Source organism: Mercenaria mercenaria, chromosome 14 (genome assembly GCF_021730395.1).
Source record: "Mercenaria mercenaria strain notata chromosome 14, MADL_Memer_1, whole genome shotgun sequence".
Taxonomy (NCBI): domain Eukaryota; kingdom Metazoa; phylum Mollusca; class Bivalvia; order Venerida; family Veneridae; genus Mercenaria; species Mercenaria mercenaria.
Window position 1 is genome coordinate 60,636,121 of NC_069374.1, and position 24,159 is coordinate 60,660,279.

The 24,159-nt window shown below is 35.2% G+C and overlaps 2 protein-coding genes and 1 long non-coding RNA gene across 10 annotated transcripts in view; all 3 read left to right on the forward strand.

Annotated features, from left to right (window-relative positions):
• LOC123527010 (E3 ubiquitin-protein ligase MIB2-like) overlaps window positions 1-3,741 on the forward strand; it is a 37,481-nt gene extending 33,740 nt beyond the window's left edge. For 3 of the 4 annotated variants that reach the window (XM_053523641.1, XM_053523642.1, XM_053523644.1), the window contains exons 29-31: window positions 1,094-1,251; window positions 1,631-1,808; window positions 3,422-3,741. In XM_053523641.1, the coding sequence (XP_053379616.1) occupies window positions 1,094-1,251; window positions 1,631-1,808; window positions 3,422-3,545 (460 nt within the window). In that variant the 3' untranslated portion in view covers window positions 3,546-3,741. The remainder of the gene's footprint in view (window positions 1-1,093; window positions 1,252-1,630; window positions 1,809-3,421) is intronic. The other variant, XM_053523643.1, reaches the window with a different exon arrangement.
• Window positions 3,742-10,917: 7,176 nt separating this feature from the next.
• Window positions 10,918-13,301, forward strand: LOC128548531 (uncharacterized). Of its 4 annotated transcripts, none has more exons than XR_008367143.1 (3): window positions 10,918-11,027; window positions 11,487-11,596; window positions 13,240-13,301. It is a non-coding gene; the product is annotated as an uncharacterized LOC128548531 (long non-coding RNA). The 4 variants fall into 4 exon arrangements; XR_008367142.1 differs by lacking the exon at window positions 10,918-11,027 and adding an exon at window positions 11,073-11,227; XR_008367144.1 differs by lacking the exon at window positions 10,918-11,027 and adding an exon at window positions 11,194-11,212.
• A 33-nt stretch (window positions 13,302-13,334) lies between these two features.
• On the forward strand, window positions 13,335-24,137 carry LOC128548530 (uncharacterized). Of its 2 annotated transcripts, XR_008367140.1 has the most exons (6): window positions 13,335-14,553; window positions 21,637-21,842; window positions 22,484-22,594; window positions 23,215-23,319; window positions 23,485-23,591; window positions 23,879-24,017. XR_008367140.1 is itself a non-coding variant. In XM_053523647.1 (5 exons), exons 1-5 carry the CDS (start codon window positions 13,647-13,649, stop codon window positions 24,023-24,025), a joined length of 1,476 nt encoding a protein of 491 aa, XP_053379622.1. In that variant the 5' UTR covers window positions 13,335-13,646; the 3' UTR covers window positions 24,026-24,137. The 2 variants fall into 2 exon arrangements, 1 of the variants encoding a protein (XP_053379622.1); XM_053523647.1 differs by lacking the exon at window positions 23,485-23,591 and having other exon boundaries at window positions 23,879-24,137.
• Window positions 24,138-24,159: the final 22 nt, after the last annotated feature.

Below are 24,159 nucleotides of genomic sequence, written 5' to 3' on the forward strand. Positions count from 1 at the left end.
ATTTCATATTAGATATTACATCAATTGTTATGCCCCCACCTCATTTGATCGATAACGAATGGACGCTTTTTCCTAGGACTGAAAAATTTCAAACCATTGTTACATTGTCAGTGGATGACAACTGTCGTTTTAGGGGTCAGTAGGTCAAATTGCTCAGTGATTTTGATATAAGGAATGGTTTCAGATAAATAGCTTATGAAAGCTTGGTCGTAAAACCATCCAAAGTATTATTATTATCAATGGTCAGTAGATAGCCCACTATAATGTTTCGGAGTTCAGTATGTCTAAGGTCAAGGTCACTTTGACCTCGAGAATGAAAACGGCTTCCTATCAGTAAACTGGGAATGTTTTGGCTTAGGGCTGGAAAGCATCATTGGATGCATACGACCCCTAATGTTTCTGGTGACAGTAGCTAAAAGGTCAAGGTCACAGTGACACTGTCTTCTGGACATCTCTAGTGTCGTTTGGCCCTTAAGGATGTTTCACGATGCTCTGCCTTCTGCAAAACATTGAGTACATGCGTTTTTGGTTCTTAGGGTTTGCTTTCTATATAAATTTACATAATTCATACGTTATGTTGCCATTGCGTTTGTTAGGGATTTACCTGGCGGGATTACTTTTATATATACAATGTCCCGTGACTTAGGAACATGGTAGAGATTAAAGTGAGGTTAGGTGCGCAAGCTTCTCCAAGCATCCCAAGTTGCGATTTTTGTACAGAACGTTTCAAGGCGGTGTTACACTTTGTTCCCTTATTTGTTCATTTTGTCCTTGTTTGTTTGTGTTGTGTGTTGGGGAGTGTGTGTTTGATGGTCGTATGTTACGTCCTTGTGCTTAGAGTTGCGGTTTGAGGGAGGTGGGGGGAGGGCGTTTTTGGAACGTTGCATACCCTGTTGGATATTTATCCTTGTTTTTCATGAAATAATACTTGTTTTACCATAAACTCGGTACTAGTATACAATGTATGTACTTATAATGTGCACTGCACTGCCAGCACTTTTCTTTGCACTTACCATGCTAATAAAAACTACAGTGGATCTGTTTTTCCCCATACATTTTACACGTATAAGTTTCATTTGCAATTATTTTAAAGGTTTGGGCAAGACAATATTGATAAGGAAAACGAACGATCGCAAAACAAGGGACCATCAAGTTTACCGAAAACCGGAAGTGTCAGAGAAGAACCAGATACAAGTAGGATGGCTCGAAGCGCGATAGGTCGTGGGCAGAGGTCAGAGGAGATCAGTGGAGGTTATAAAACGATTTAATAGTAGAACAACCATAAACATCTGTTGTAATCATGCTGGCTCGTCAGGCATCTTGATTCTAATTCTTCCTGTTTTAGAAGTAAAAAGGAATCAGCAAACATAAGCAATTCTTGTTCCCTTTGTTTCAGTGTAATATTGTTCTGAATGGATTTTGTATTCAAAACACGTGCATAAAACTGAATATTTTGGATTGACCAAGCACGTGCGTTAGAATGTAATTTTGTTCTTTCAAATTGATAAATGGACAAATACTGTTCTAGGAAAAATATCTTAGTATTTTGAAAATCGAAATTCATTGTAAAAGTTATCTAAATTCTGAACCATTTAACAAGATTAATAAAAATATTTAACGAAATTTTAACCTAATTCAGGACCACCTAGGATAGAGGATATGAGAGGTGTACCAGTTGGATTAGGTCAAGGTCAGTCAAGAGATAAGACAGTGGAAGAACAAGAAAAAGCACAAGGTGATGACATTGACGGAGAAGAAAGCCAGAATGACCCAGAAATATGTGAATCATGCGAGGATGAACCGATACGGTAATGTCGATATATGACTTATGACCTATATCACTAAAACTTGTTTTAATTGATTTAGATTAACACAAATTATAAGCAGAGTACTTATTAACTTTTTTTTACCAGTGATTATAGAAACCGTACTAGAGGGGCCTCGGTGTCCGAGTGGTTACGTTCGCTGACTTTCAATCACTTGCCCAAAACCGATGTTGGTTCGAGCCTTACTCAGGGCGTTGAATTACTCATTTGAGGAAGCTATTCAGCTAGCTTACGAAAGGTTGGTGGTTCTACCCAGGTGCCCGCTCGTGATAAAATAATGCACGGATGGACACCTTGGGTCTTCCTCCACCTTTCCGCTATAATTGCGTCGGTGTGGTGTTAAATCCAACAAAACATGTACTCCTATTTGATACTCCGAAGAGACCATGATTAAATTTGTTTTCCGACAACTGAGTCAAAACATACAAAATGTATGAATTTTGAGTTTAATGATGAAGAGCAGAATGTTGTATAAATAACCACACATTGATTTTTTAGTATCTTAGATATTTAATTTTCCATGTGTTTTCATGGAACGCGATTTTAACCTTTAGCCTGCTGGTGGTCTGCATTGTTCATTATTCAGTGAGTAAATTTTCATTGAACATGTCTCCGAATAGTAATTGTTACCGCCCAAATTGAATGTCCTTTTTAGAAAGTTAGCAGGGTAAAGGGTAAAGGTTTAATATTCTTAAAGAACTTATATCGAAATAGGTTAGATACAATGGTGAAAATACGGTAGAATACTGTGGCAAGTCTTCATGGAATCCATTCAGTTGATGTGTAATAGAATTCCGCTTAAGCCGGTGCTAAAGGGGCGTGAGAGGTGTTGCATATTTCATTACCTCTCATGAACAGACTCAGTCAAACCGAGTCTGCTATTATTCTGCTTGGTTGCGTTCTTTGCTTCCAAAGGATCTTTTCACAGATTTTATTGGTTACGGAAAATTACAAAAAACAGTCCTAACAAGAAATCAAACATATCTGAACAACTTGTTAGATAAAGAATTGCTTGTGATTTTCATATGTTTTGAAGCTCTATTACATTGATGAATTTTCGTTAGTACGTCAGATGGGTGGCAAAAACTTCCGTTAAATTAGCTCTTGTACATTATTATTGTGTCTGACTTGTACGTTTGAAGCTTGCCTTCCCCAGTCTTACGTAAACAGGCTGTTTTGTCATATCTCGAATATTCAGTTTGACAAAGTGGAAACAATGTATACACTATTTATTTTAATGTACACTGTATATGCTGTTATTGACTATACATGTTTTGTAAACAGGCTGTTTTATCATATCTCGAATATTTAGTTTGACAAAGTGGAAACAATGTATACACTATTTATTTTAATGTACACTGTATATGCTGTTATTGACTATACATGTTTTGTAATGTATTCCATTTAACTTGAAATATATATTGTGACGACATGGAAACTTCTAAACATTATTTGTACATGCTCAAAAAAAAATTAAGTAGATTTATTGCAAAACTGCACGACGTACAAGTCTGAAGTAGTTTTATTGCAGAACTACGCACACAAGGCTAAATGTGTGACTTTATCATTACTGTTTTACATTTTATTCTCTGTAGGTTTAAAATGGAACCATGTGGACACTTCCTGTGTGCAGACTGTATACCTAGAAAGAAACAAAAGAAAAAGACATGTGCTGTATGTGCAGAAACAGCCCTTGAAGTTGTTGAAATCAGACATTAGATAAAAACATGAACATTTTCAAAGAACATAGAAAAACACAATATATATATTGAGATATGTTTTCTTAAAGTTGCATTGGTAGATTGAGGAATTATTATTACTGTACTTTGTTTACGATTGGAAGTTTTAGATATAAAATCTCGGATTTGTAAAATGCATCATATCTGAAGTTTCTAAATACATTCTCTATATGCGCTATGTTTTTTTTAGCTCACCTGTCACAAAGTGACAAGGTGAGCTTTTGTGATCGCGCGGTGTCCGTCGTCCGTCGTCCGTGCGTGCGTCCGTCCGTCCGTAAACTTTTGCTTGTGACCACTCTAGAGGTCACATTTTTCATGGGATCTTTATGAAAGTTGGTCAGAATGTTCATCTTGATGATATCTAGGTCAAGTTCGAAACTGGGTCACGTGCCTTCAAAAACTAGGTCAGTAGGTCTAAAAATAGAAAAAACTTGTGACCTCTCTAGAGGCCATATATTTCACAAGATCTTCATGAAAGTTGGTCAGAACGTTCACCTTGATGATATCTATGTCAAGTTCGAAACTGGGTCACATGCCGTCAAAAACTAGGTCAGTAGGTCAAATAATAGAAAAACCTTGTGACCTCTCTAAAGGCCACATTTTTCATGGGATCTGTATGAAAGTTGGTCTGAATGTTCATCTTGATGATATCTAGGTCAGTTTCGAAACTGGGTCACGTGCGGTCAAAAACTAGGTCAGTAGGTCTAAAAATAGAAAAACCTTATGACCTCTCTAGAGGCCATATATTTCATGAGATCTTCATGAAAATTGGTCAGAATGTTCACCTTGATGATATCTAGGTCAGGTTCGAAAGTGGGTCACGTGCCCTCAAAAACTAGGTCAGTAGGTCAAATAATAGAAAAACCTTGTGACCTCTCTAGAGGCCATATTTTTCATGGGATCTGTATGAAAGTTGGTCTGAATGTTCATCTTGATGATATCTAGGTCAGATTCGAAAGTGGGTCACGTGCCATCAAAAACTATGTCAGTAGGTCAAATAATAGAAAAACCTTGTGACCTCTCTAAAGGCCCTATTTTTCATGGGATCTGTATGAAAGTTGGTCTGAATGTTCATCTTGGTGATATCTAGGTCAAGTTCGAAACAGGGTCATGTGCGGTCAGAAACTAGGTCAGTAGGTCTAAAAATAGAAAAACTTTGTGACCTCTCTTGAGGCCATACTTATGAATGGATCTCCATAAAAATTGGTCATAATGTTCATCTTGATGATATCTAGGTCAAATTCGAAAGTGGGTCACGTGCCGTCAAAAAGTAGGTCAGTAGGTCAAATAATGAAAAAACGTTGTGACCTCTCTAGAGGCCATATTTTTCATGGGATCTGTATGAAAGTTGGTCTGAATGTTTATCTTGATGATATATAGGTCAAGATTGAAACTGGGTCAACTGCGATCAAAAACTAGGTCAGTAGGTCTTGAAATAGAAAAACCTTGTGACCTCTCTAGAGGCCATACCCTTGAATGGATCTTCATGAAAGTTGGTCAGAATGTTTACCTTGATAATATCTAGGTCAAGTTTGAAACTGGGTCACGTGCCATAAAAAACTAGGTCAGTAGGTCAAATAATAAAAAAACCTTGTGACCTCTCTAGAGGCCATACTTTTCATGGGATCTGTATGAACGTTGGTCTGAATGTTCATCTTGATGATATCTAGGTCGGGTTTGAAACTGGGTCAACTGCAGTCAAAAGCTAGGTCAGTAGGTCTAAAATTAGAAAAATCTTTTGACCTCTCTAGAGGCCATATTTTTCAATGGATCTTCATGAAAATTGATCTGAATGTTCACCTTGATGATATCTAGGTCAGTTTCGAAACTGGGTCACGTGCGGTCAAAAACTAGGCCAGTAGGTGTAAAAATAGAAAAACCTTGTGACCTCTCTAGAGGCCATATTTTTCATGAGATCTTCATGAAAATTAGTGAGAATGTTCACCTTGATGATATCTAGGTAAAGTTGAAAACAGGGTCACGTACCTTTGGAAACTAGGTCAACAGGTCAAATAATAGAAAAACCTTGTGACCTCTCTAGAGACCATATTTTTCAATGGATCTTCATGAAAATTGGTCAGAATTTTTATCTTGATAATATCTAGGTCAAGTTCAAAACTGGGTCACATGAGCTCAAAAACTAGGTCACTATGTCAAATAATAGAAAAAACGACGTCATACTCAAAACTGGGTCATGTGGGAAGAGGTGAGCGATTCAGGACCATCATGGTCCTCTTGTCTTACTTATTTTTGAAAATAAGCTGTAAAGTTACACACTTCTCATTGCATTATCTTGTTTCAAAAGTAGAAAGAATTATACAAACGATTTGTGTTATTAAATTCTTGAGTATTGAAACCTGATCAATTACATAAAGTGTTTGAGTTTGAGTTTGAACTGGTTTTTTTTCTATGTAATGACATTAACTTTCAATGATTTTTGTATCAAAAATGGCACTCATGGATTTAATTCGAAGAAAATGTTTTAGGCTTTTGTGGCGTCCTATATTTTTAAATGTTACTTAGTAATCAAACACCCCTTATGTCATATTATTTTTTGTTCATTCGAGGGTTTCTATATATTACAATTGCGATGTTATGTTAAATATATTTTCAGAATAAATTGTCTTTGTTATAACTTGCACTATTATCAGAATCAATTATATAACCATGCTTTGTCACGTGACTCCGTCTTGACAAGTGAACTATTGTTTATTAAGACGATTGGGGGAATGTTTGTTTGAATAGAATGTGTAAAAGAACAATGATTGCTTGATCTCCATTTGTCAGATAACATGAAATGTATGATCCGAATGGAGCAACAGACCCTGCCATGCGCTCTTAATTTAATCTATTGCCTTTTTGAAATATATCTGTTTCCAGCGACACTCGAACAATAAAGCGTAGAAGAGACATTATTAATACCTTAAATCGAAAGATAAGTAATACTTTTATATGCCATTTTGATTAACCTACTTCACACTTATCCTAAATTCAACTTGGACTAAATAATGAATTTCAAATTGTTTCGCCGCCAAAGGTCACACAAGCTCTGCAAACTAACGAAAGTAATTTATCAGACTGAAACTCGGCTTCCTGGGTGCATTTAAAAGGTTACCGTAGTGGATCCGTGATAACAATCGGCAAATTCCGTGCAATATTTCGGCGTCATTCGTTCATGTGAGAAAATCTTCCATAGCAACCGTAGAATGGTGAAATGACATGCGGAGGTTACGTAAACTAACGAAATTTGCCGATTGTCAAGACGTGTCCATTACCTTAAATGCTTAGTGTACAATGGACCTGTCTTGAATATGGGACTGGAAAATACCTATATACATTTGTACAAATTACACTATATGTCCATATGTTATCTGATTATTGAGAAGCTTTTATAAACAGAAATAAGGTTTCGTGAAACTCTACATTAAGGCTAGACATATTGGTAAATTTTCAAAATCCTTTGGATGAACATCCATTTTATAATCATTGGTTAACATTACTTAAGACGTATATTCTTTGAAAAAAGGAGAACAAAAATATAAAAATGAAGTTTATTCTCTTTCATATGGATATTAATTTGGAAGTGTCAGTGTCTACGGGTACGGATTCTAGAGGTACGACCCGTACCTTTAGACAAGCCAGTTAGGGGTTTTCTAGGGATACGTACCTCTATTTTTTTAGACTGATTAAGGGTATTTACATTTCAAATTTTGTTTGAAACTGAAATTACAAAATAAGACTTCATTAGTATTCACCTTAAACTTGGATCTAAATGGTTTACAGATTCCAACGTTCACCCGATTGGTTACATTTTCTTTTAAAACTTTGACCTAACAATATAAAAGTTATTCATCGCTAAAGGTCATACCACATAATTTAACGCCTTTACCAACAAATGCCCTGTATTGTGCTGGACTTAAAATATTCTGTTCTGCCTAGGAATATTTTTTACAAAACATTAACATAGTGCATGCCAATACAACATCTAAGTAAGTGGGCAACAAAGTTACAATGAATATAAGCAATAACTATATGTGATATAATTCATGAAGAAGTTATGTAGTTTGAATTGTTTGGAAATTAGTTTGAATTGTTTGGAAATCTGTAATTGGTGAATGCTTTCAAATACATGTATTAATATCAGTATTTTGAAAACTTACTGTGACTTTTATTTTTAAATTGGTAAAATAAATGTATATATATACATAATGAAACATTTTTTTATTCATGGGAGGTAATTAACAAACATGTGGAGTGCATGACAACTGTATGATCCTTATGAATATGTTCAATAGCCTGAATAGGATTGACAATACTGAACTAAATAGGAAAAAACTATTGCAACAACACACACTGAATTACGTCACGCACCCGATATGAAATTCAGACGTCAGCCAGCTTGATAGCTTCCTCACATGAAGAATTTAACATCCCGAGTGAGTCTCGAACCCACCTCTGTGAGGGGCAAGTGATTTGAAGTTCGCGACCTCAACCACTCGGCCACGGAAGACCCCAACCTGTGATATTGACTTTGTACAGGATACAATGTCTCGTAATGGTGAATATTTATGCCAGGTTAAATATGCATCTTTGCATAAATAACCACAATCAGACGAAAAAGTCAAAATATGTTTTATCTAGAGGCCAGAGTCTTACATGCATCAAATCATTTTGTTATGGTGACCGTTTATATCAAGTTACTTAAATATCCATCTTTCCAAAGTAAAGTTTTTGGCCAGACCAGAAAATGATATCTTTAACCTATAAGTGTGACCTTGGTCTTGTGTCAAAAGTCTGTGTCTTGCACATAACACATCGTCTCATTATTTGTGCCAAGTGATTTTGAAATCCCTTGATGAATTGAGGAGTTATGGGCCGGACATGAAACTGATACTTGAAACCTGAGACCTCCAATTATGACTTTGAGCTAGGGGTCTGGGTATTTCGCTTGACACGTTGTCTCATTGTGAAATTTGAAAATCCCTTCATTGATTGCTGATTAGTGTTCCGGAATCGTAACAGGCCTCGTTAACTTTTGACCTCTAAGTGTGATCTCGGACTAAGAACTAAGGGTCTTGGTCTTGCGCATGACACATCGACGCATTATTTGGAACATTTATGTCCAGTTATTCCAAAATCTCTTTTTAGATGGCAGAGTTTAGGACTGGACATGAAGTGTTACGGACAGATAGAAGGAAGGACGCAGCCTATGCCTCATTTTTTTTTTCTTCGAAAAAGACAGGGAATAAAAATTACGAAAAAATGTATTTGTATCAAGACTAGATTTTAAATGACTAAAGTTCATCGAAAATAATACTGTTAGTAATTAACATTGTGATAATAACATTCGTTTTTACATAACTTTTCTTATTAACTCCAAATGTCCCATTATATAAACTGAAATGGTATCATAATATAATGTTACATGAAAAGTTAATGTTTGCAAAATTTTTCGTTTTCGTTCCGCAAGAGGTTTCGTCAGCTATAAAGTTAGCATATTTTTCAGCTTTTCTTTGTTGCTTCTGGAGTTTATCGGGTGCCGCGACCTGCAGTGCAGGTCTGTATTTGAATGACTTTTTATACGGTTGTAAGCCCAAACCCGATCTTTATATACGTAATAGATGGTTTGTGTTTTGCCGGATTTTCTCCGGGTGTTTTTGATCAGTGAAAACTGTAAAATACGGAGCACCATGCAGATATATTGTAAAGTGTTCGCATGCCCGTACAACAGCCAGCGCTTCTCGTTCTGTATAGCTATTATATCAACATTCCGTATCGGTTAACGCCCGGCTCCTGTATGTAGCTGTTTTATGCCCGGCTCCTGTATGTAGCTGTTTTATGCCCGGCTCCTGTATGCAGCTGTTTTATGCCCGGCTCCTGCATGCAGCTGTTTTACGCCCGGCTCCTGTATGCAGCTGTTTTATCATTTTGAGTCATTATTGCTGACAGTCTGACAGGACTTGCATCTTTTTCTGCTCCCCGAAGGGCGAGCATACAGTTGCTTCTTTGTCCGTCCTTCCGTCCGTCCATCAAACTTTTTTTCCGGGGTATAACTTGGAAAAATATTAATGGCATTCAATTGAAACTTTACATAATCATTTATCTCTACCTTACCTTGTTTTTGAATTATCTCCCTTTATTATACAAAATACGGCTTGTCCGGAGAGCATTACGTGAAAAGTATTAACGTTATTTCACTGAAACTTCACAAAATGATAGAGATCATTGACGGAAAGTGCAGTCTTAAAGAACCGTAACTCTACCTTACGTAGTTTTGAATTATCTCCCTTTATTACACAGAATAAAAACGCTTGTCCAGAGCATTACTTGAAAAGTATTTATGGCCTTTAAATGACACTTCACAAAATGATAGAGGAAACTATTAAACTTAATTATATGTCCATTGTTTTAATTCCCTTTATTCAGTTTTCTTCTTTTTATTATCTCCATTTTGGTGGTTTCTAATATTGGACCAAGAACATGCATCAGGGAGCATCATTCGTTTTTACCGATTCCTTGTATTTTTGTGTTTCTTCACTTGGTTTATAATAGCACATAAAAGTTTCGCTGGATTATTCATTCTAGAGCGTTTCAAAGGAACTTTGCCCATTTTGCCCTAATGCCATTAGTGATCGACATGGCAACTAGAAAGTTCTTCAGACGACCGACCCATCCCGGCATTGGATTTGTCTGCATCGTAGTCAACCACGGGAATAGCGGCAAAATCATATAACGCAGTGGAGAATGCGTTTTTGTCTGATTGACTGGAATATATGTGCTGATCACAACCAAAACAATTGTAAGACTCCGCTGGCCTACAGGTAGTCCAAATATAAATAGTGCTAATCTATTTTCCTTTCCTAGTTCCGTTTCCCAACAGCAGCGGGTTTACTTTTACTCTATCGCGTTTCAGAATGTATTACTTTGCATTCTGTCGAAATTGGCGTGTTCCTATCGCATGCTAGGTAAAAATGGCGGCGTAAGAATTTAATGTCTTTAAAAGAGAAGTTGAAAGATGCGAAGCAGGTTGTATTTAACGAACTGTAGTTTTCTTATATAGAAGTTAATACCCACATTTCTTGTTTTTTTCTAAAGTAGCGATATAGTTCTTTATGGGAATATTAGTCTCTGAAAGTCTGATATGTTAGAAAATGTCGAAAAAGCATTATGAAGTAAGTGGATTTTATATGAAATAAAGAAAAGCATTATGAAGTAAGTGTATTTTATATGAAATAAAGAACAGTCGGATTTAGTCGTGTTCAGCCTATACAATGCTCCTGTTGTGTTTTTTTTTTTCGGATGTTTTCTTCTTACTATAACACCGGTACATGTTTATTATGGGGATATATGGTAGCAGTTGGTAGTTTCCAGCCACAGATTCGAATTGGCCAGGGTCAAAATCTGTCATTAGAGATAAAACCTTGAAGTGAAGGCAGTTTTGATGTTTGAAATATTTGTTGATGTGAGTTTGTGATTAACAAGTTTAAGAATGGTATGTTGCAGAAATTCTGGCAGATGCGAATGTAAGCTTGATGGCATCATTTTCATATAACTGCTTGAAATGCATATATGCCACTATCAGCATTGAGCGTCTCGTGAACTGTCAAATGTCTTATAGGCCTCACACAGTTGAAAATAGTGAAAAAAGTAATCGGTTGACAGGTATTTTTGTCCAGCTCTGCAAGTAATACTTGAAACTGAGTACAGAATGCAAGTGGCCATTTGTCTCTATCCATTCCCCTAACATTTTAAGGCCAGTTGGAGATATGGCTAATTTGGGCTGAAATGTCATGTATTTTCGCGGGCTGAAATTATCTTTCAGGTGGCTTGTGGATTTAAAAATCTATGCTTTGTATGAAGTTTACTATGTATTTTATTTCTTCTTCAAGTAAGATGTAAACCGGTATCTTTTTATTTTCAGGTCTGCATCTCGTAAGATATCGGAAGCCGTCTGACTTGGCCACATCGCTCGGAAGTCTGAAGTACTAGAAAAAACCGCCATCTGCTACCTTAAGACATTTGTCAATTTTTGTAAGTACTATTTCATGCTTTCTTTTGTGTTGTTCAAGCTCTCCAGTATGTGTTATTTAAAAATCCGAGCTGAATGGATTCATAACATAGACAGATGTTGTTTGATATGGTAGAAGTTAAGGGGAGGTAACTCTGATTTTACCGGGTAAGTAAATCTTATTTTTGTTTGTAGTGTAGGGTTTTCTTAAAATTTCTAGCGGGAAACACATTTCTTTTGTAGTTTATATCAAATTTAAAGGAAGAAGGACTATTTAAAGGAAATATAGGTGCAACTTTTTGGCATTTTGTAAAGACATGGCTGTTTCACAAGGCTCGGAACTGGATTCTGTGGTGATATTTCTTTCGAAGATATTTCTCGAGTGGCAGGTATGATTTTAGTTCTTACAAATTTCTATTGTGGCTTTATCGGTGTCAGGACATGACGACAGAAGAAAAGTGTAGAGAGTGGATACATCTTGGGTGCATTTAAGGTCCTGGAGTGAGGGAACATTTGCAGATATTTGTTTTTAATTAAGAGAAGATACGGTTTCTCGGAGATGTACTGGGAGATTGCTCGAATTCGTTAAAATAGGTAAGTTTGGCAACAACAACAACAACAACAACAACACAACAAAAACAACAACAACAACAAAAGTGCATTGTAAAATATTTATTTAAAGCTAATTTATACTTACTGTATGTAAGGTAATATGAAAAAGTACTTGTAAACAGGGGCGGCTTTTCCTGAGCTTGCGGATTTGAAGTACAGTTAGTCTTGGGTAAGTAAGCTGTGCTGCTTTTAATTCTGTTCCTCAAGTATGCAGGGCTGTGCACAATGCTAATACAGTACATTTATGGCCATCATGTAATAGTAGGTAAGTCTTTTTTTTAATGTCAGAAAGATAGATGCAGTAAGAAATATGTGTGTAAAATGGGGCCAAATCCACAATATTGTAGACATTGTTTGGACATGTGCAATTTGCAAGAAGAACAAAGCATTGTTTAAATATTGGTAAGATTTTATTTGTCATAGATCATTTTCTTAGAATCAGGTGCCAGACAGTCCATGGAGATGCATGTCTTGGTCCTTAAGGTAGCAGTTGGTAGTTTCCAGCCACAGATTCGAATTGGCCAGGGTCAAAATCTGTCATTAGAGATAAAACCTTGAAGTGAAGGCAGTTTTGATGTTTGAAATATTTGTTGATGTGAGTTTGTGATTAACAAGTTTAAGAATGGTATGTTGCAGAAATTCTGGCAGATGCGAATGTAAGCTTGATGGCATCATTTTCATATAACTGCTTGAAATGCATATATGCCACTATCAGCATTGAGCGTCTCGTGAACTGTCAAATGTCTTATAGGCCTCACACAGTTGAAAATAGTGAAAAAAGTAATCGGTTGACAGGTATTTTTGTCCAGCTCTGCAAGTAATACTTGAAACTGAGTACAGAATGCAAGTGGCCATTTGTCTCTATCCATTCCCCTAACATTTTAAGGCCAGTTGGAGATATGGCTAATTTGGGCTGAAATGTCATGTATTTTCGCGGGCTGAAATTATCTTTCAGGTGGCTTGTGGATTTAAAAATCTATGCTTTGTATGAAGTTTACTATGTATTTTATTTCTTCTTCAAGTAAGATGTAAACCGGTATCTTTTTATTTTCAGGTCTGCATCTCGTAAGATATCGGAAGCCGTCTGACTTGGCCACATCGCTCGGAAGTCTGAAGTACTAGAAAAAACCGCCATCTGCTACCTATACATGTAATCTACAGGTTATGCTAGACTACACTGGTGCTAAGCAAGAAACATTTAATATAAAGCAAGTTTAATCAGTTTTTTTTCTGCTATCTTGGAAACAGTTAATCTACCGATATTTAAACGAACTGTGTATCGAGTTATGTAGAAATTAAGCATTACTTTAAGTCAAGGACTTTATCTCAATTTACTTCCTTGATTTGCTGTACTGATAAAAATGTGACTGTTTACCTCTTTATTTCGAATGTGACAGAGTATGATACACATATATATTAGTGTATGAGAATAATAGTACAAAATAATTATAAACTTAAAAAATGATGGAAGTATCAGGAAGAAGAGAAGGTGATACTAGTTTGGAAGACCGGAGTATACAGGTATTATGCTTCCCTTGTAAAGAAGAAGAAGCAGATACGCTTGCTGACGGTTTCTGCATAGAATGTGAACAACATATGTGTAAAACTTGTTTCCGTCATCACAGAAAGGGTAAATTCTGCAAAGATCATTCTTTAATCGATTTGAACCAAACAAAGGATACGCTTACTAAACCACGAGATGATAAAGTATATATATGTCAGGAACACAAAGAAGAAACTCTTAAGCTCTATTGCTCCACTCATGAAGTAGTCTGTTGTAAAGATTGTATCATACAGAAACACCGAAACTGCGAAATACATTATATTTCAGAAAAAGCAGACGGGTTTCAAAGCAGCGAGGAATTCGAAACCTTTACTCGAGATATTGAATATTGTACTAGAGAAATCATATCATGCAAGGCTTCAGCACATGATAATGGAACGGAATTTGAAGGTTTCCTCTCTAAGTGCAAAACGGATATAAAAATGCTTAGAGAAGAAGTAAATGCATGGTTTGATGAACAAGAAAGAAACATATTGAAAAAGGCGGAAGAAATCAAAGCTCAAAGTGATGCTAACATTGTTAAAGTGGAAAATACGTGTGAAGAGCTTGAAAATACGATCGTCCCTGTTGATGAAGCGATAAAAAGTGTTGCAAACCAGTCAAGCAAACTATTCATTATTGCCGTGAAAAACAAACCGACGCTGAAACTTATCAGGGAACAAGTAGAAAGTCTAAAAATGAGCATTCGTTATGCAAAAAGAAATTATGCGTTCAAAAGGAATCCAAAAATCGAAGAGTTGATTTCTAACTGCATTGAACTTGGAACTTTGGAATGTTCTGTCAATTCTGACGTGGATTTTTCAGGTAAATATTTTTAAAATTATTATTTTTTATTTGTTATTTCTTTGAAAGAAATTCAAGGAGACCAAAACGGTCAGAAATATCATTCACCTAACTGGAATATTGAATGGAACTATATGTTTTTAACATCCTACTTTGGGATGTCAGAAGATTGACTTTAGCATATTTTAAATCAAAGTAGATGAAAAGACTACAAACTCCTATAACTGGGATATTTATCTGCACTGGCTCATTTTCTTTTCACCAGGGTTGGCAACACTTGATAATAACTGATTAACATCCATTTACTTATATCAGCATTTTTAGTAACATCTAGTTTTCTCATGCATGGAAACGTTTAACAGCTTAAATACAAGAGTATTTTATCACTGTATTTATACAACCTACTTAAGGTACTTCTACACGTTTGGATAAATTTTTTCTACAATGTAAAATTTGATTGAACCCTGACTTTTCAAAAAATAAGAATGTACTTAGAAAATACGGCAAATAAAACAGATAAGGTCGTGTGCTTAATTGTTTGCTCGACTGATTTGAAATTCGGACCTAAAACAACTTTTCATGATTGGAGTCTATTTGAAAATCACAATTTTGATAATATTTTCGCGAAAAGAACTTTTTCTACAATGTAGATTTGAATGAAACTTTTGACAGTCGTAAGTACATATATGTTCTATAATATGGTGGAATAAAATGTATATACCTTTTTTACAAAGAGCTACTTCCTTGGGTACGGGAAACAATTTGCGCGCATGCGCACTCTACGTAGGACAAAAAGACACGACTACACAATATAAATTTCGTTAGAGTTATATTGTATTTGAATCTATTCGGTCAATAATGAATTTCTTTTATAGTAAATATCCATCGAAAGACAACGGAAATTATATGTAGATCTTTGCAATCCCACAGCTTTTACTAATGCGCATTTTCATTGATTATTTTGGATTAATGGACTATTTATTCGGCACTTTTGATCTCGACAAATTTTGGTTAAACAATGAAAAAATGATATTTTCCATGAATTCATTAAATAAAAACAAGGATTTGTTCAGTATTTCCCCACGTGATCTCACATAACTTACCACGTGTCGCAATAAGCTTACATGATACTTGAAATATAATTAAAAGTCGAAATTGAAAATAAAATGTTCAATTTAAAAAGTTCAGCCTTTGGTTTTGTATCCAATTATTCTCAAATGGTGATCAGTTCATTCAGTATTCAAAAATAATAATAATCATCTTAAAATTGTTATCTTTTATTTCTATTGTTTCTTCTAATTTGAATTTATCAAAGTGGTTCGAATGGTGAATGCAGCGGTCAGAATTAATAGAGAGGGGGCGGGTAGCGGGGAGGGGTTTTCTACACTTACATTTTTTATCTGCTCTATTCTTTGTATTGCGGAATTCAAGTTTACCACACTGCATGCTAATTCTATTAAATCATGGATAGTAAATTTTGTGCTCTTCAGAATTGGAGGAAATAAAAGATATTATTATTATGTAAGAAATAAAAAAAGAGATTTATATCAGTTATTTTCCTTCAGTGTGTAGTTATAGTCCTTGATTTGATTAATATCTTACGAATTTAGACTTTTTGTAACTACATTTTCATCGTTTCAAAAGGATATGTCCATTAAAGTTCCTAAGTATATTCTATGGTGGCATAAAACTGCCACCACTTTATTATCCGGTTTCATGAAAACTTTCATGAAAATAATTTAGGTTTTCACGAAACGTAAAACAAAAATCACGAAAACAGATAAACATTTCATGAATGCAAGATAAATATCTTAAAATGAAAATTTGCTCGTTACTGCATCTAACTGCCACAGCATAACTGTTAAAGTTTTCATGATGCCAATTAACTTTTCGTGAGAGTAGTTAACTAAGAATAGAAACAGAACATATTCGGAACGATTCTTCTGTCTAGGGCTGACATGGTTCAGGAACACTGAACAAGGTAAACACTATGTACGATACTCCTCCCAGTTGTGTCCCAAACGATGAACAGTAATGCTCGCCGAATTAGAGATTATCTATTTTTAGATATCTGGTTTCGTGAAAATTATCTGGTTTCATGAAAAATTATCTGGTTTCGTGAAAAATTATCTGGTTTCGCGAAACTTTTCATGCAAACTTTTCTTGAAATGTTTTGTGTTTCGTCAAAAATTATCTGGTTTCATGAAAAATTATCTGCTTTCGCGAAACTTTTCATGAAAATTTTCTTTAAGTGGTGTCAGTTCAAAGCAATAATATGGTGGCATATTTCTGCATACGATAACCAGATAAGTTTCGCGAAAATGTATCGAGTTTTCAAGAAAAACATAAAAAAAATCGCGAAAAAATATAAGCTTTCCGCAAAAACATAAAACCTTTTCTCGAAAGGAACTGCAAATATTAAGTGGATAAATTTGTGTTAGTGCCCACTTCTGCATAAGAAAACCAGATACGTTTCGCGAAAATGGACCAAATTTTCATGAAAAACGGTAAAGTTTTCGTGAAAATAAAATATTACTTTCGCGAAAACATTTTATTTTCACGAAAACTTTACCGTTTTTCATGAAAGTTTAGTCCATTTTCGCGAAATTTATCTGGTTTCCCTATGCAGTAGTGGGCACTAACGCAATCTTTTTCCATTTAATATTTGTAGTTCAGCTTTTATGTTTTCGCGATTTTTTTTCTGTTTTTCGTGAAATCTCGATACATTTTCGCGAAACTTATCTGGTTATCGTATGCAGAAATATGCCACCATACAATAACTAGCATAATTTCGTCTTAAGATATTTAAGTGGCCTTTGTGATAACTGTTTTCATGAAATCCTCCATTATTAACGTGAAAACCTAAATTATTTTCGTGAAACATTTCATGAAACCTGATAATTAAGTGGTGGCAGTTTTATACCACCATAATATTCTTATAGATTTTAAACTACTAGATATCAAGAGAAATGTTTATTTTTTGATTCACAAAATAGCTCCGCCACGTGATATATTATCCGGGTGTTCTTTTAATGTCATTGATGACCGGAGGCATTAATGTATATCACATCAGAGCCATCTTATTTGCTTCAGTAACTTTTATGATCCGCTCAAATTAGGATACCCAGGTGACCTATGTTTTATCATGTCATATGCATAATAGTTACGCAATGATTTCCGGTATATCACTTAAAACAGCAACTTCAGTGACATGGATCCGCGACCCCAAAGTATGTAGATGTCATTCAAGGTGGAGAAAAATATATATAACAACTATCTGAAGTTGTGGGAAAAATAGATATAATGAAAAAATAGATTATCCCAACGAGATTATGGAGGCAAGGTCGCGCATCTGGCCTAAATACAAAGCGGAAAGATCGAAAAAACCTCCAAAAACTGTTCATATCGGCTATCCAGCGAAACTTATTGTGCAGGAAAAGGTAGTTCAAGATGAATTTCCACAATGGCGCAGCGTTATGCAAGGATCGACACATGTTGATCGAATGACAGTAAGCTCTACATATTCAGAAGCGGCGCATAATCACCTGACCCAATCGCACGTGCAGCGTCCGTTGACTCGCAACCACGTGACCACGAGTAATGCGTTCAGTGTTTTGGCGGTAACGCAAGCAAACGACAATTCTGAAAGTGACACGGAGAGCGATATGTTGGCCGAATCTCCGGCTGATCACGTTGATGCCTACAGCCAGTCGATGCGTGAACTCGAATCCCTGCAGGGAGCAAATCAGTTTGTATCGACGGCTTCAATGCGTGTCACACCGACGCGCGGTTCCGCTCCTACTACCACAGACAGTGTAGGAGTTGACCTTTATGCAACCAACAATACTTAGAGTGCTGGGGGAGATGACCTGAACATTTCATTCGAAAATAACACTCGAAAAACTGTTAAACCCAATACAAATGCCCAGAACAGTGCTTATGTGAATAAAAACTAGAAAAACTTCAAAACCGACAAACTCAAAGTAGGATCTCTGAACGTTTGTGGCCTGAAAAGGCGATCGAACTACACTGAATTTAACGATTTAGTTAGTTATTGAAACTAAACTTGATATATATGACCACATTTGTCTAGATGGTTACTCATTTGGGAATATTCCAAGAAAACAAAAGGTTCTGAGGAAGTCCGGTGGACTTGGTGCATTCATTAAGAATGATATATTTCCGTTTATAGAAATTTTAAATACTCAATGCGACTATTTATTTTGGTTAAAACTTAGCTCTAAATACACAGGTTTGAAAGATGATTTGATAATTGGTAAAGTTTATGTACCACCTATACGGTCACGTTTTTATAAAAACGACGAATTTGAAATTTTTGAAAATGAAATATCTGATATGTGAAACAAGTTTGAATATGTACATATTTTTGGCGATTATAACGCCCAAATCGCAGAATTGCCAGAGTTGACTGTAAGCGATGATTTTTTGAATGATCTTTTTGGTCTCGATAGTGACGCAGTTCAATTTTTAGACCAAAAAGCTCGGATGGAATTTTATGGTATACCTGTTCATAGAAAATCTCAGGATAAGAAAAAGAATAATCACGGATATAAATTGATCGATATTTGCAAAAATAATAACCTTGTTGCACTTAATGGTAGGTGTGGCCGGGATGGTATTGGAAAAATGACCTTTAGAAATGTATCGGTCATTGATTATGTTTTATCTACGCTGATAGGTTATACATTATTAAATGATTTCAGTATTGTTGATTTAGATCCTTTATACTCGGATGGACATGCAGTACTAGATTGCGTATTGAATATAAAAAGTAATACAAGAAGTTACAGGAATGCCTGAATGACTTTGTACAATACTGTAATACCTGGAATCTTAACATAAATATTAGTAAAACTAAGGTTCTAGTGCTAGGTTCAAGAAATGATAACAAATTCACATTCAAAATTGGTGATTCTCCTCTAGAAATAGTGCGATCTTACAAGTATCTTGGAACATATTTTTCTAAATATGGAAGTTTTTTAACAACCAGAAAGCATTTGGCTGAACAAGCAAAAAAGGCGTTACATCTAGTATATCAAAGAACTTACAATCTCAATCTACCAATTGACCTAGTGTTTAAGCTGTTTGATCATACCGTCCTGCCAATTCTAATGTACTCAGCTGAAATATGGGGACATGAAAGCACGGCAATAATTGAAAAAGTTCACTGTGAATTTTTAAGGAAAATTCTAAATTTAAAAAAGTACCCCATTATACATGTTATATGGTGAAACTGGAAGGTATCCTCTTGATATTATAGTAAAAAGTAGGATGATTGGATTTTGGAATAGACTTTTAACTGGAAGCCAAAATAAACTTGCATTTAAATTTTATCAAAATATGAGAAGCAAACAAAATTTTGAATCTAAATGGATACTTAAAATTAAAGAAATATTAAATGAAGTAGGCAGATATGATATATGGCTTCAACAGGAAAATATAGAAAGCAAAACTATTAAAAACTTAGTAAAGCAAATTTTAATTGATCAAAATTCACAAAACTGGCATTCCTCTCTTGATAATTCAAGTAAGGGAAGAAATTACTCATTATTCAAAGATTCCATTAAACTTGAAAAATATCTCCTTCAACATAATAAACAAGAATACTCAAGTCTCTTAAAGTTCAGGACTGGTAATCACTATTTCCCAGTAGAAACTGGTAGATGGATTTGTCAAGAAATACATGAACGTAGATGTTTAGTATATGGTTTAAACGACATAGGAGATGAACTCCATTACTTGTTGAAATGCTCATTTTTTTGATAATGAACGAAAGAAGTATATCAAACGATACTATTACAACAGACCAAATATTCTGAAATATAAGTACTTCTCTTATGCAACTAAAACTGCTGTTACAAATAATTAAGTAATGTTTGTTAGTACCAGTTAAACCTTAGGGCATTATTATACTATGTCACGTGTAAAAGCATGCTTTGTTTAATTGTATTATGCATTGTACACTCTTGTGTTGCTGTACTATGTAACTAGAGTTAATAAAGTGATGTTCTGTTCTGTTCTGTTCTGTTCTGTAAAGAACAAGTTTTATATTTGAATGATGTGTGGAAAAGATTGGAAATACTTGTTCTTTTCTGACGAAAATATGAATAAAGCAGGCTTTTCAGGTAAGATATGTTTAATAAACATACATGTCTTTAATCTTTAAACAAAGTAAAAAAACTATACTGTATAATAAATTGCTTGACTTAAATTATCTTTATAATGGCAAAACAGTTCGTAATACTAATGATAATGTTATGTAGGTTTTCTACTGGTTGAGAGTTTTTTTGCCACACGTAAAGAGCGCCTGCGCGTTAAAATCAAAACACCCGCTGATTAGCATAGCAACCAATAACTTGTGTAAAAACATCTGTTACTTTAGGACCGTGTGCTTGTTTTTGAGATATTTGCCAATAATTAAAGAGATCTGCGCATTTTGAGCTTATTTGTAAGCATTTTTTGATTTATTTAACATGTCAGATGTTTTAATGTCTTTAATATTTTAGAAAGATAGTAACGTTACCTTTGTAATGAATTTACTCACATGTTGCCATTTATTCATAACCGATTCATTACCGTACGCCAAATCTAGGCTTTAGTCTACGTTTTCCGGATAAATGACTTTACGCCATCACTTCCGGTGTGTCAGATCTGCAGAACAACATTAAAAACATATACAGTTACATACGCCGATTAGAACTGATAGAAGAACGATGCGGTTTTTTTAATTATACGTGTAAACTTACCTTAAATCTAGACCATTCTAAAGTTATTTGGAACTCAAAAGAGTAAGGGCAAATAGCAGTAATCAAAATAAAAATTATAAAATATAATTGTTTTATAAATATTCTCCTCTCACTAGTTATGTAATATTTTCGGGAGGTCCGTAATTTGATGTTCTAAGAACTTATGACCTGACCCATTTACATGTTCATTCGTGTCTGTACAACTGTTGTACATGTGGTGTAAATATTGAGTAATAAAATATGTTTCAACTTAATTGCTAAATTGCTTAATAAACATAATATCAAATAAAAAATTCTTTTGCAATTATTGACGATATCAAGGTGTGTTTTTTTCTAGACCTAGAAGCCGGGAACATTTTTAAGACCAGTGATACCATACCACTAAGAGCAAAGACAGATCAAAAGAATCCGCCAGTAGATGAAACTGATGACAAAGTGGGAGCCAATTTCAAGGATGGTGATAAAGTCAGAATAAAAATTGGTGTTGATGTACTGAAAATGATTGAAGATAACAGAGGAGCCTGGAGTGATCATATGGCAGAGGTAAGTAGAGGGACCGGGAACGATCATATTGGTGTTGTAAATTGCATATTGCTTTAGGACAACCAAGAAGCCTATGAATTTAACGTATGAGTGGGGTTATTTAACTGAGGACATAACATAACAGGCGCTCAGAACAATAATACAAAAGCTTTGACTTGCTCGACGAGAACAACGGTAGATCTGAAATTATCACGAAGGTAAGCTGATCGAAACCAATCGAGGGCTCTGGAACAATCTTAAGGACACACGAGAAGCCGGGAACGATTACGTGACACTATGAAAGTTCACTGAGGACCACAGAGGAGCTTAGAACAGTTATTTGACTTCGTTTAGTTGGTTATGGACAACAGATGATCCATTAAGCATGATAGCTTACAAGACTAGTGATCACGTTAAAATGTAACATAAATTATTAATGCAAACTTTTAAGCACTTGCTAGCACCTGAGATAATGTTCATGCTGACACATTGTCATCATATAAAGTGTGCGACGAGAGGCTAAATCATAAAAGTCGGAGTAACGCAACAGTACGCCAAAGTTGTGAAAACTGCGAACTTCATTTGCATTAGAAATAAGTTGGTGGCTAGCATTTAAAGTTCTGCTAATATCTAACCTACAAATGTACTTCTAAACATTTCAGTGTATTGGAAAAACAGGTGTCACAGTGGTGATTGTTTCAAAAGGTGATGACATCACTGTGGACTTCGAGAGCGCTGGTCGCTGGACATTCCAAGACTCTGTTCTTAACAAGGTATATGTTATGATTGCAGTTTCAGTTATACTTGAATTAGGGCACGTGGCTGTTCATAATGGATGTATGGCGTCTATGTTTAACACAATCAACATATAATATTCTCAAGTAAGCATTGTTTTAGCTAAATAGTGTTTTAACAACGCAATTTAAATTAACAATTATTTCAAGTAAGTTTTTGCGAACTTTACGATGAAGAGTTATAATGTATATTCTAACACGATCCGATTCATTTTCCTATTAAACAAAGAAGGCACAAAACAGTGAATTATTGTACAACAAATCACTGTTCTGACGTTACAATTATTACGTCATGGCGTCAAACGGTACAGCGGCGCGCTGGAAAAGAAACCGATTGAAAACGGACAAATTTTTAATGAATGTCGTCAAGGATGTACTTTAAAATCCTTGGTAACGTGTTAGAATCGAAATAGCATATCTCACTTAGTGATTTGCTCTTGAATAAATCATTGTTTGTCGTTCAGATGCGTATTATCATATCACTCGGGCTGCGCCCTCGTGATATAATTCCTTCGCATCTGAACTCCAAATAATGATTTATTCAACGACAAATCACTGGATGAGATATATTATTTCTTAATTGTGTTACGTTACTCAAGGTACGCGAGTTTGTGCCAGGTGAGGTGGTGAAAGTCAATGGCAGCATTGACCACGTCCGGATGTTACAGACTGACCGGGGAGGTTGGAATGAGCTCATGGACAAGGTAGGCTTACTAGAGTCTACTCGATCACTAACAAAACTTCATATCTTTTTTTAGAAATTCGGAAGTTGTTACTCATGTATATAAGTTATTAAACGAATGAACTTATTTTTCCCTTCTATTTAAGTTACACTATATATAGCAAATTTATCCTTACCCTTGTATTAGTACTTCAGTTAGAGGTGTGGCTGTGCAGTTAAGGTCGATTGCCCATCACCGATATAGTTGTCCCAGAACTATTCCATATGAAGAAGCTATCAAGTTGGCATGTGGAAGTAAGCTGGTTCAATATATCATCTTTTGTCCTCTTCTGAAAGTCATATATGAATCAAAAGCTAACAAAGATAAAATAAGAGCCGCACATTCTCCTGCTGCCCTTGTTGCTACAGGTACAATGCAAAACGTTTCAGACCTTAAGAAAATAGATTACCCACTACAGCCCATTTCATCATGCATCACAGAGAACCACTTGGCTGTGTTCTTGAACTGTCCATCAATTTAATATTGGAATTAAAAAGTTTTATTCCCAAATACAGCGTAGTATTTTCTTTCTGCTTTTCAGATTATCGGCAAGAAAGGTACGGTAGAGGAGATAGACGAGGACGGGGATATTCAAGTTTCGTTTGGCGATTATACCTGGACCTTTAATCCCGAATGTTTGAGCCCTGCTGATGGAAAAGCTGACCTGATTAGACAGGAAAATGATTGATCCGGCTTGAAATCACCTGTTGGATGGTTTAAACGTGTTACATGATATTTTTTTGAGAGATTATATAACGGAAGTCTTTTATATTTATAAGAAAATAAAACTGGTTATTCAGTTTTAGAAAATTATGTTATTTT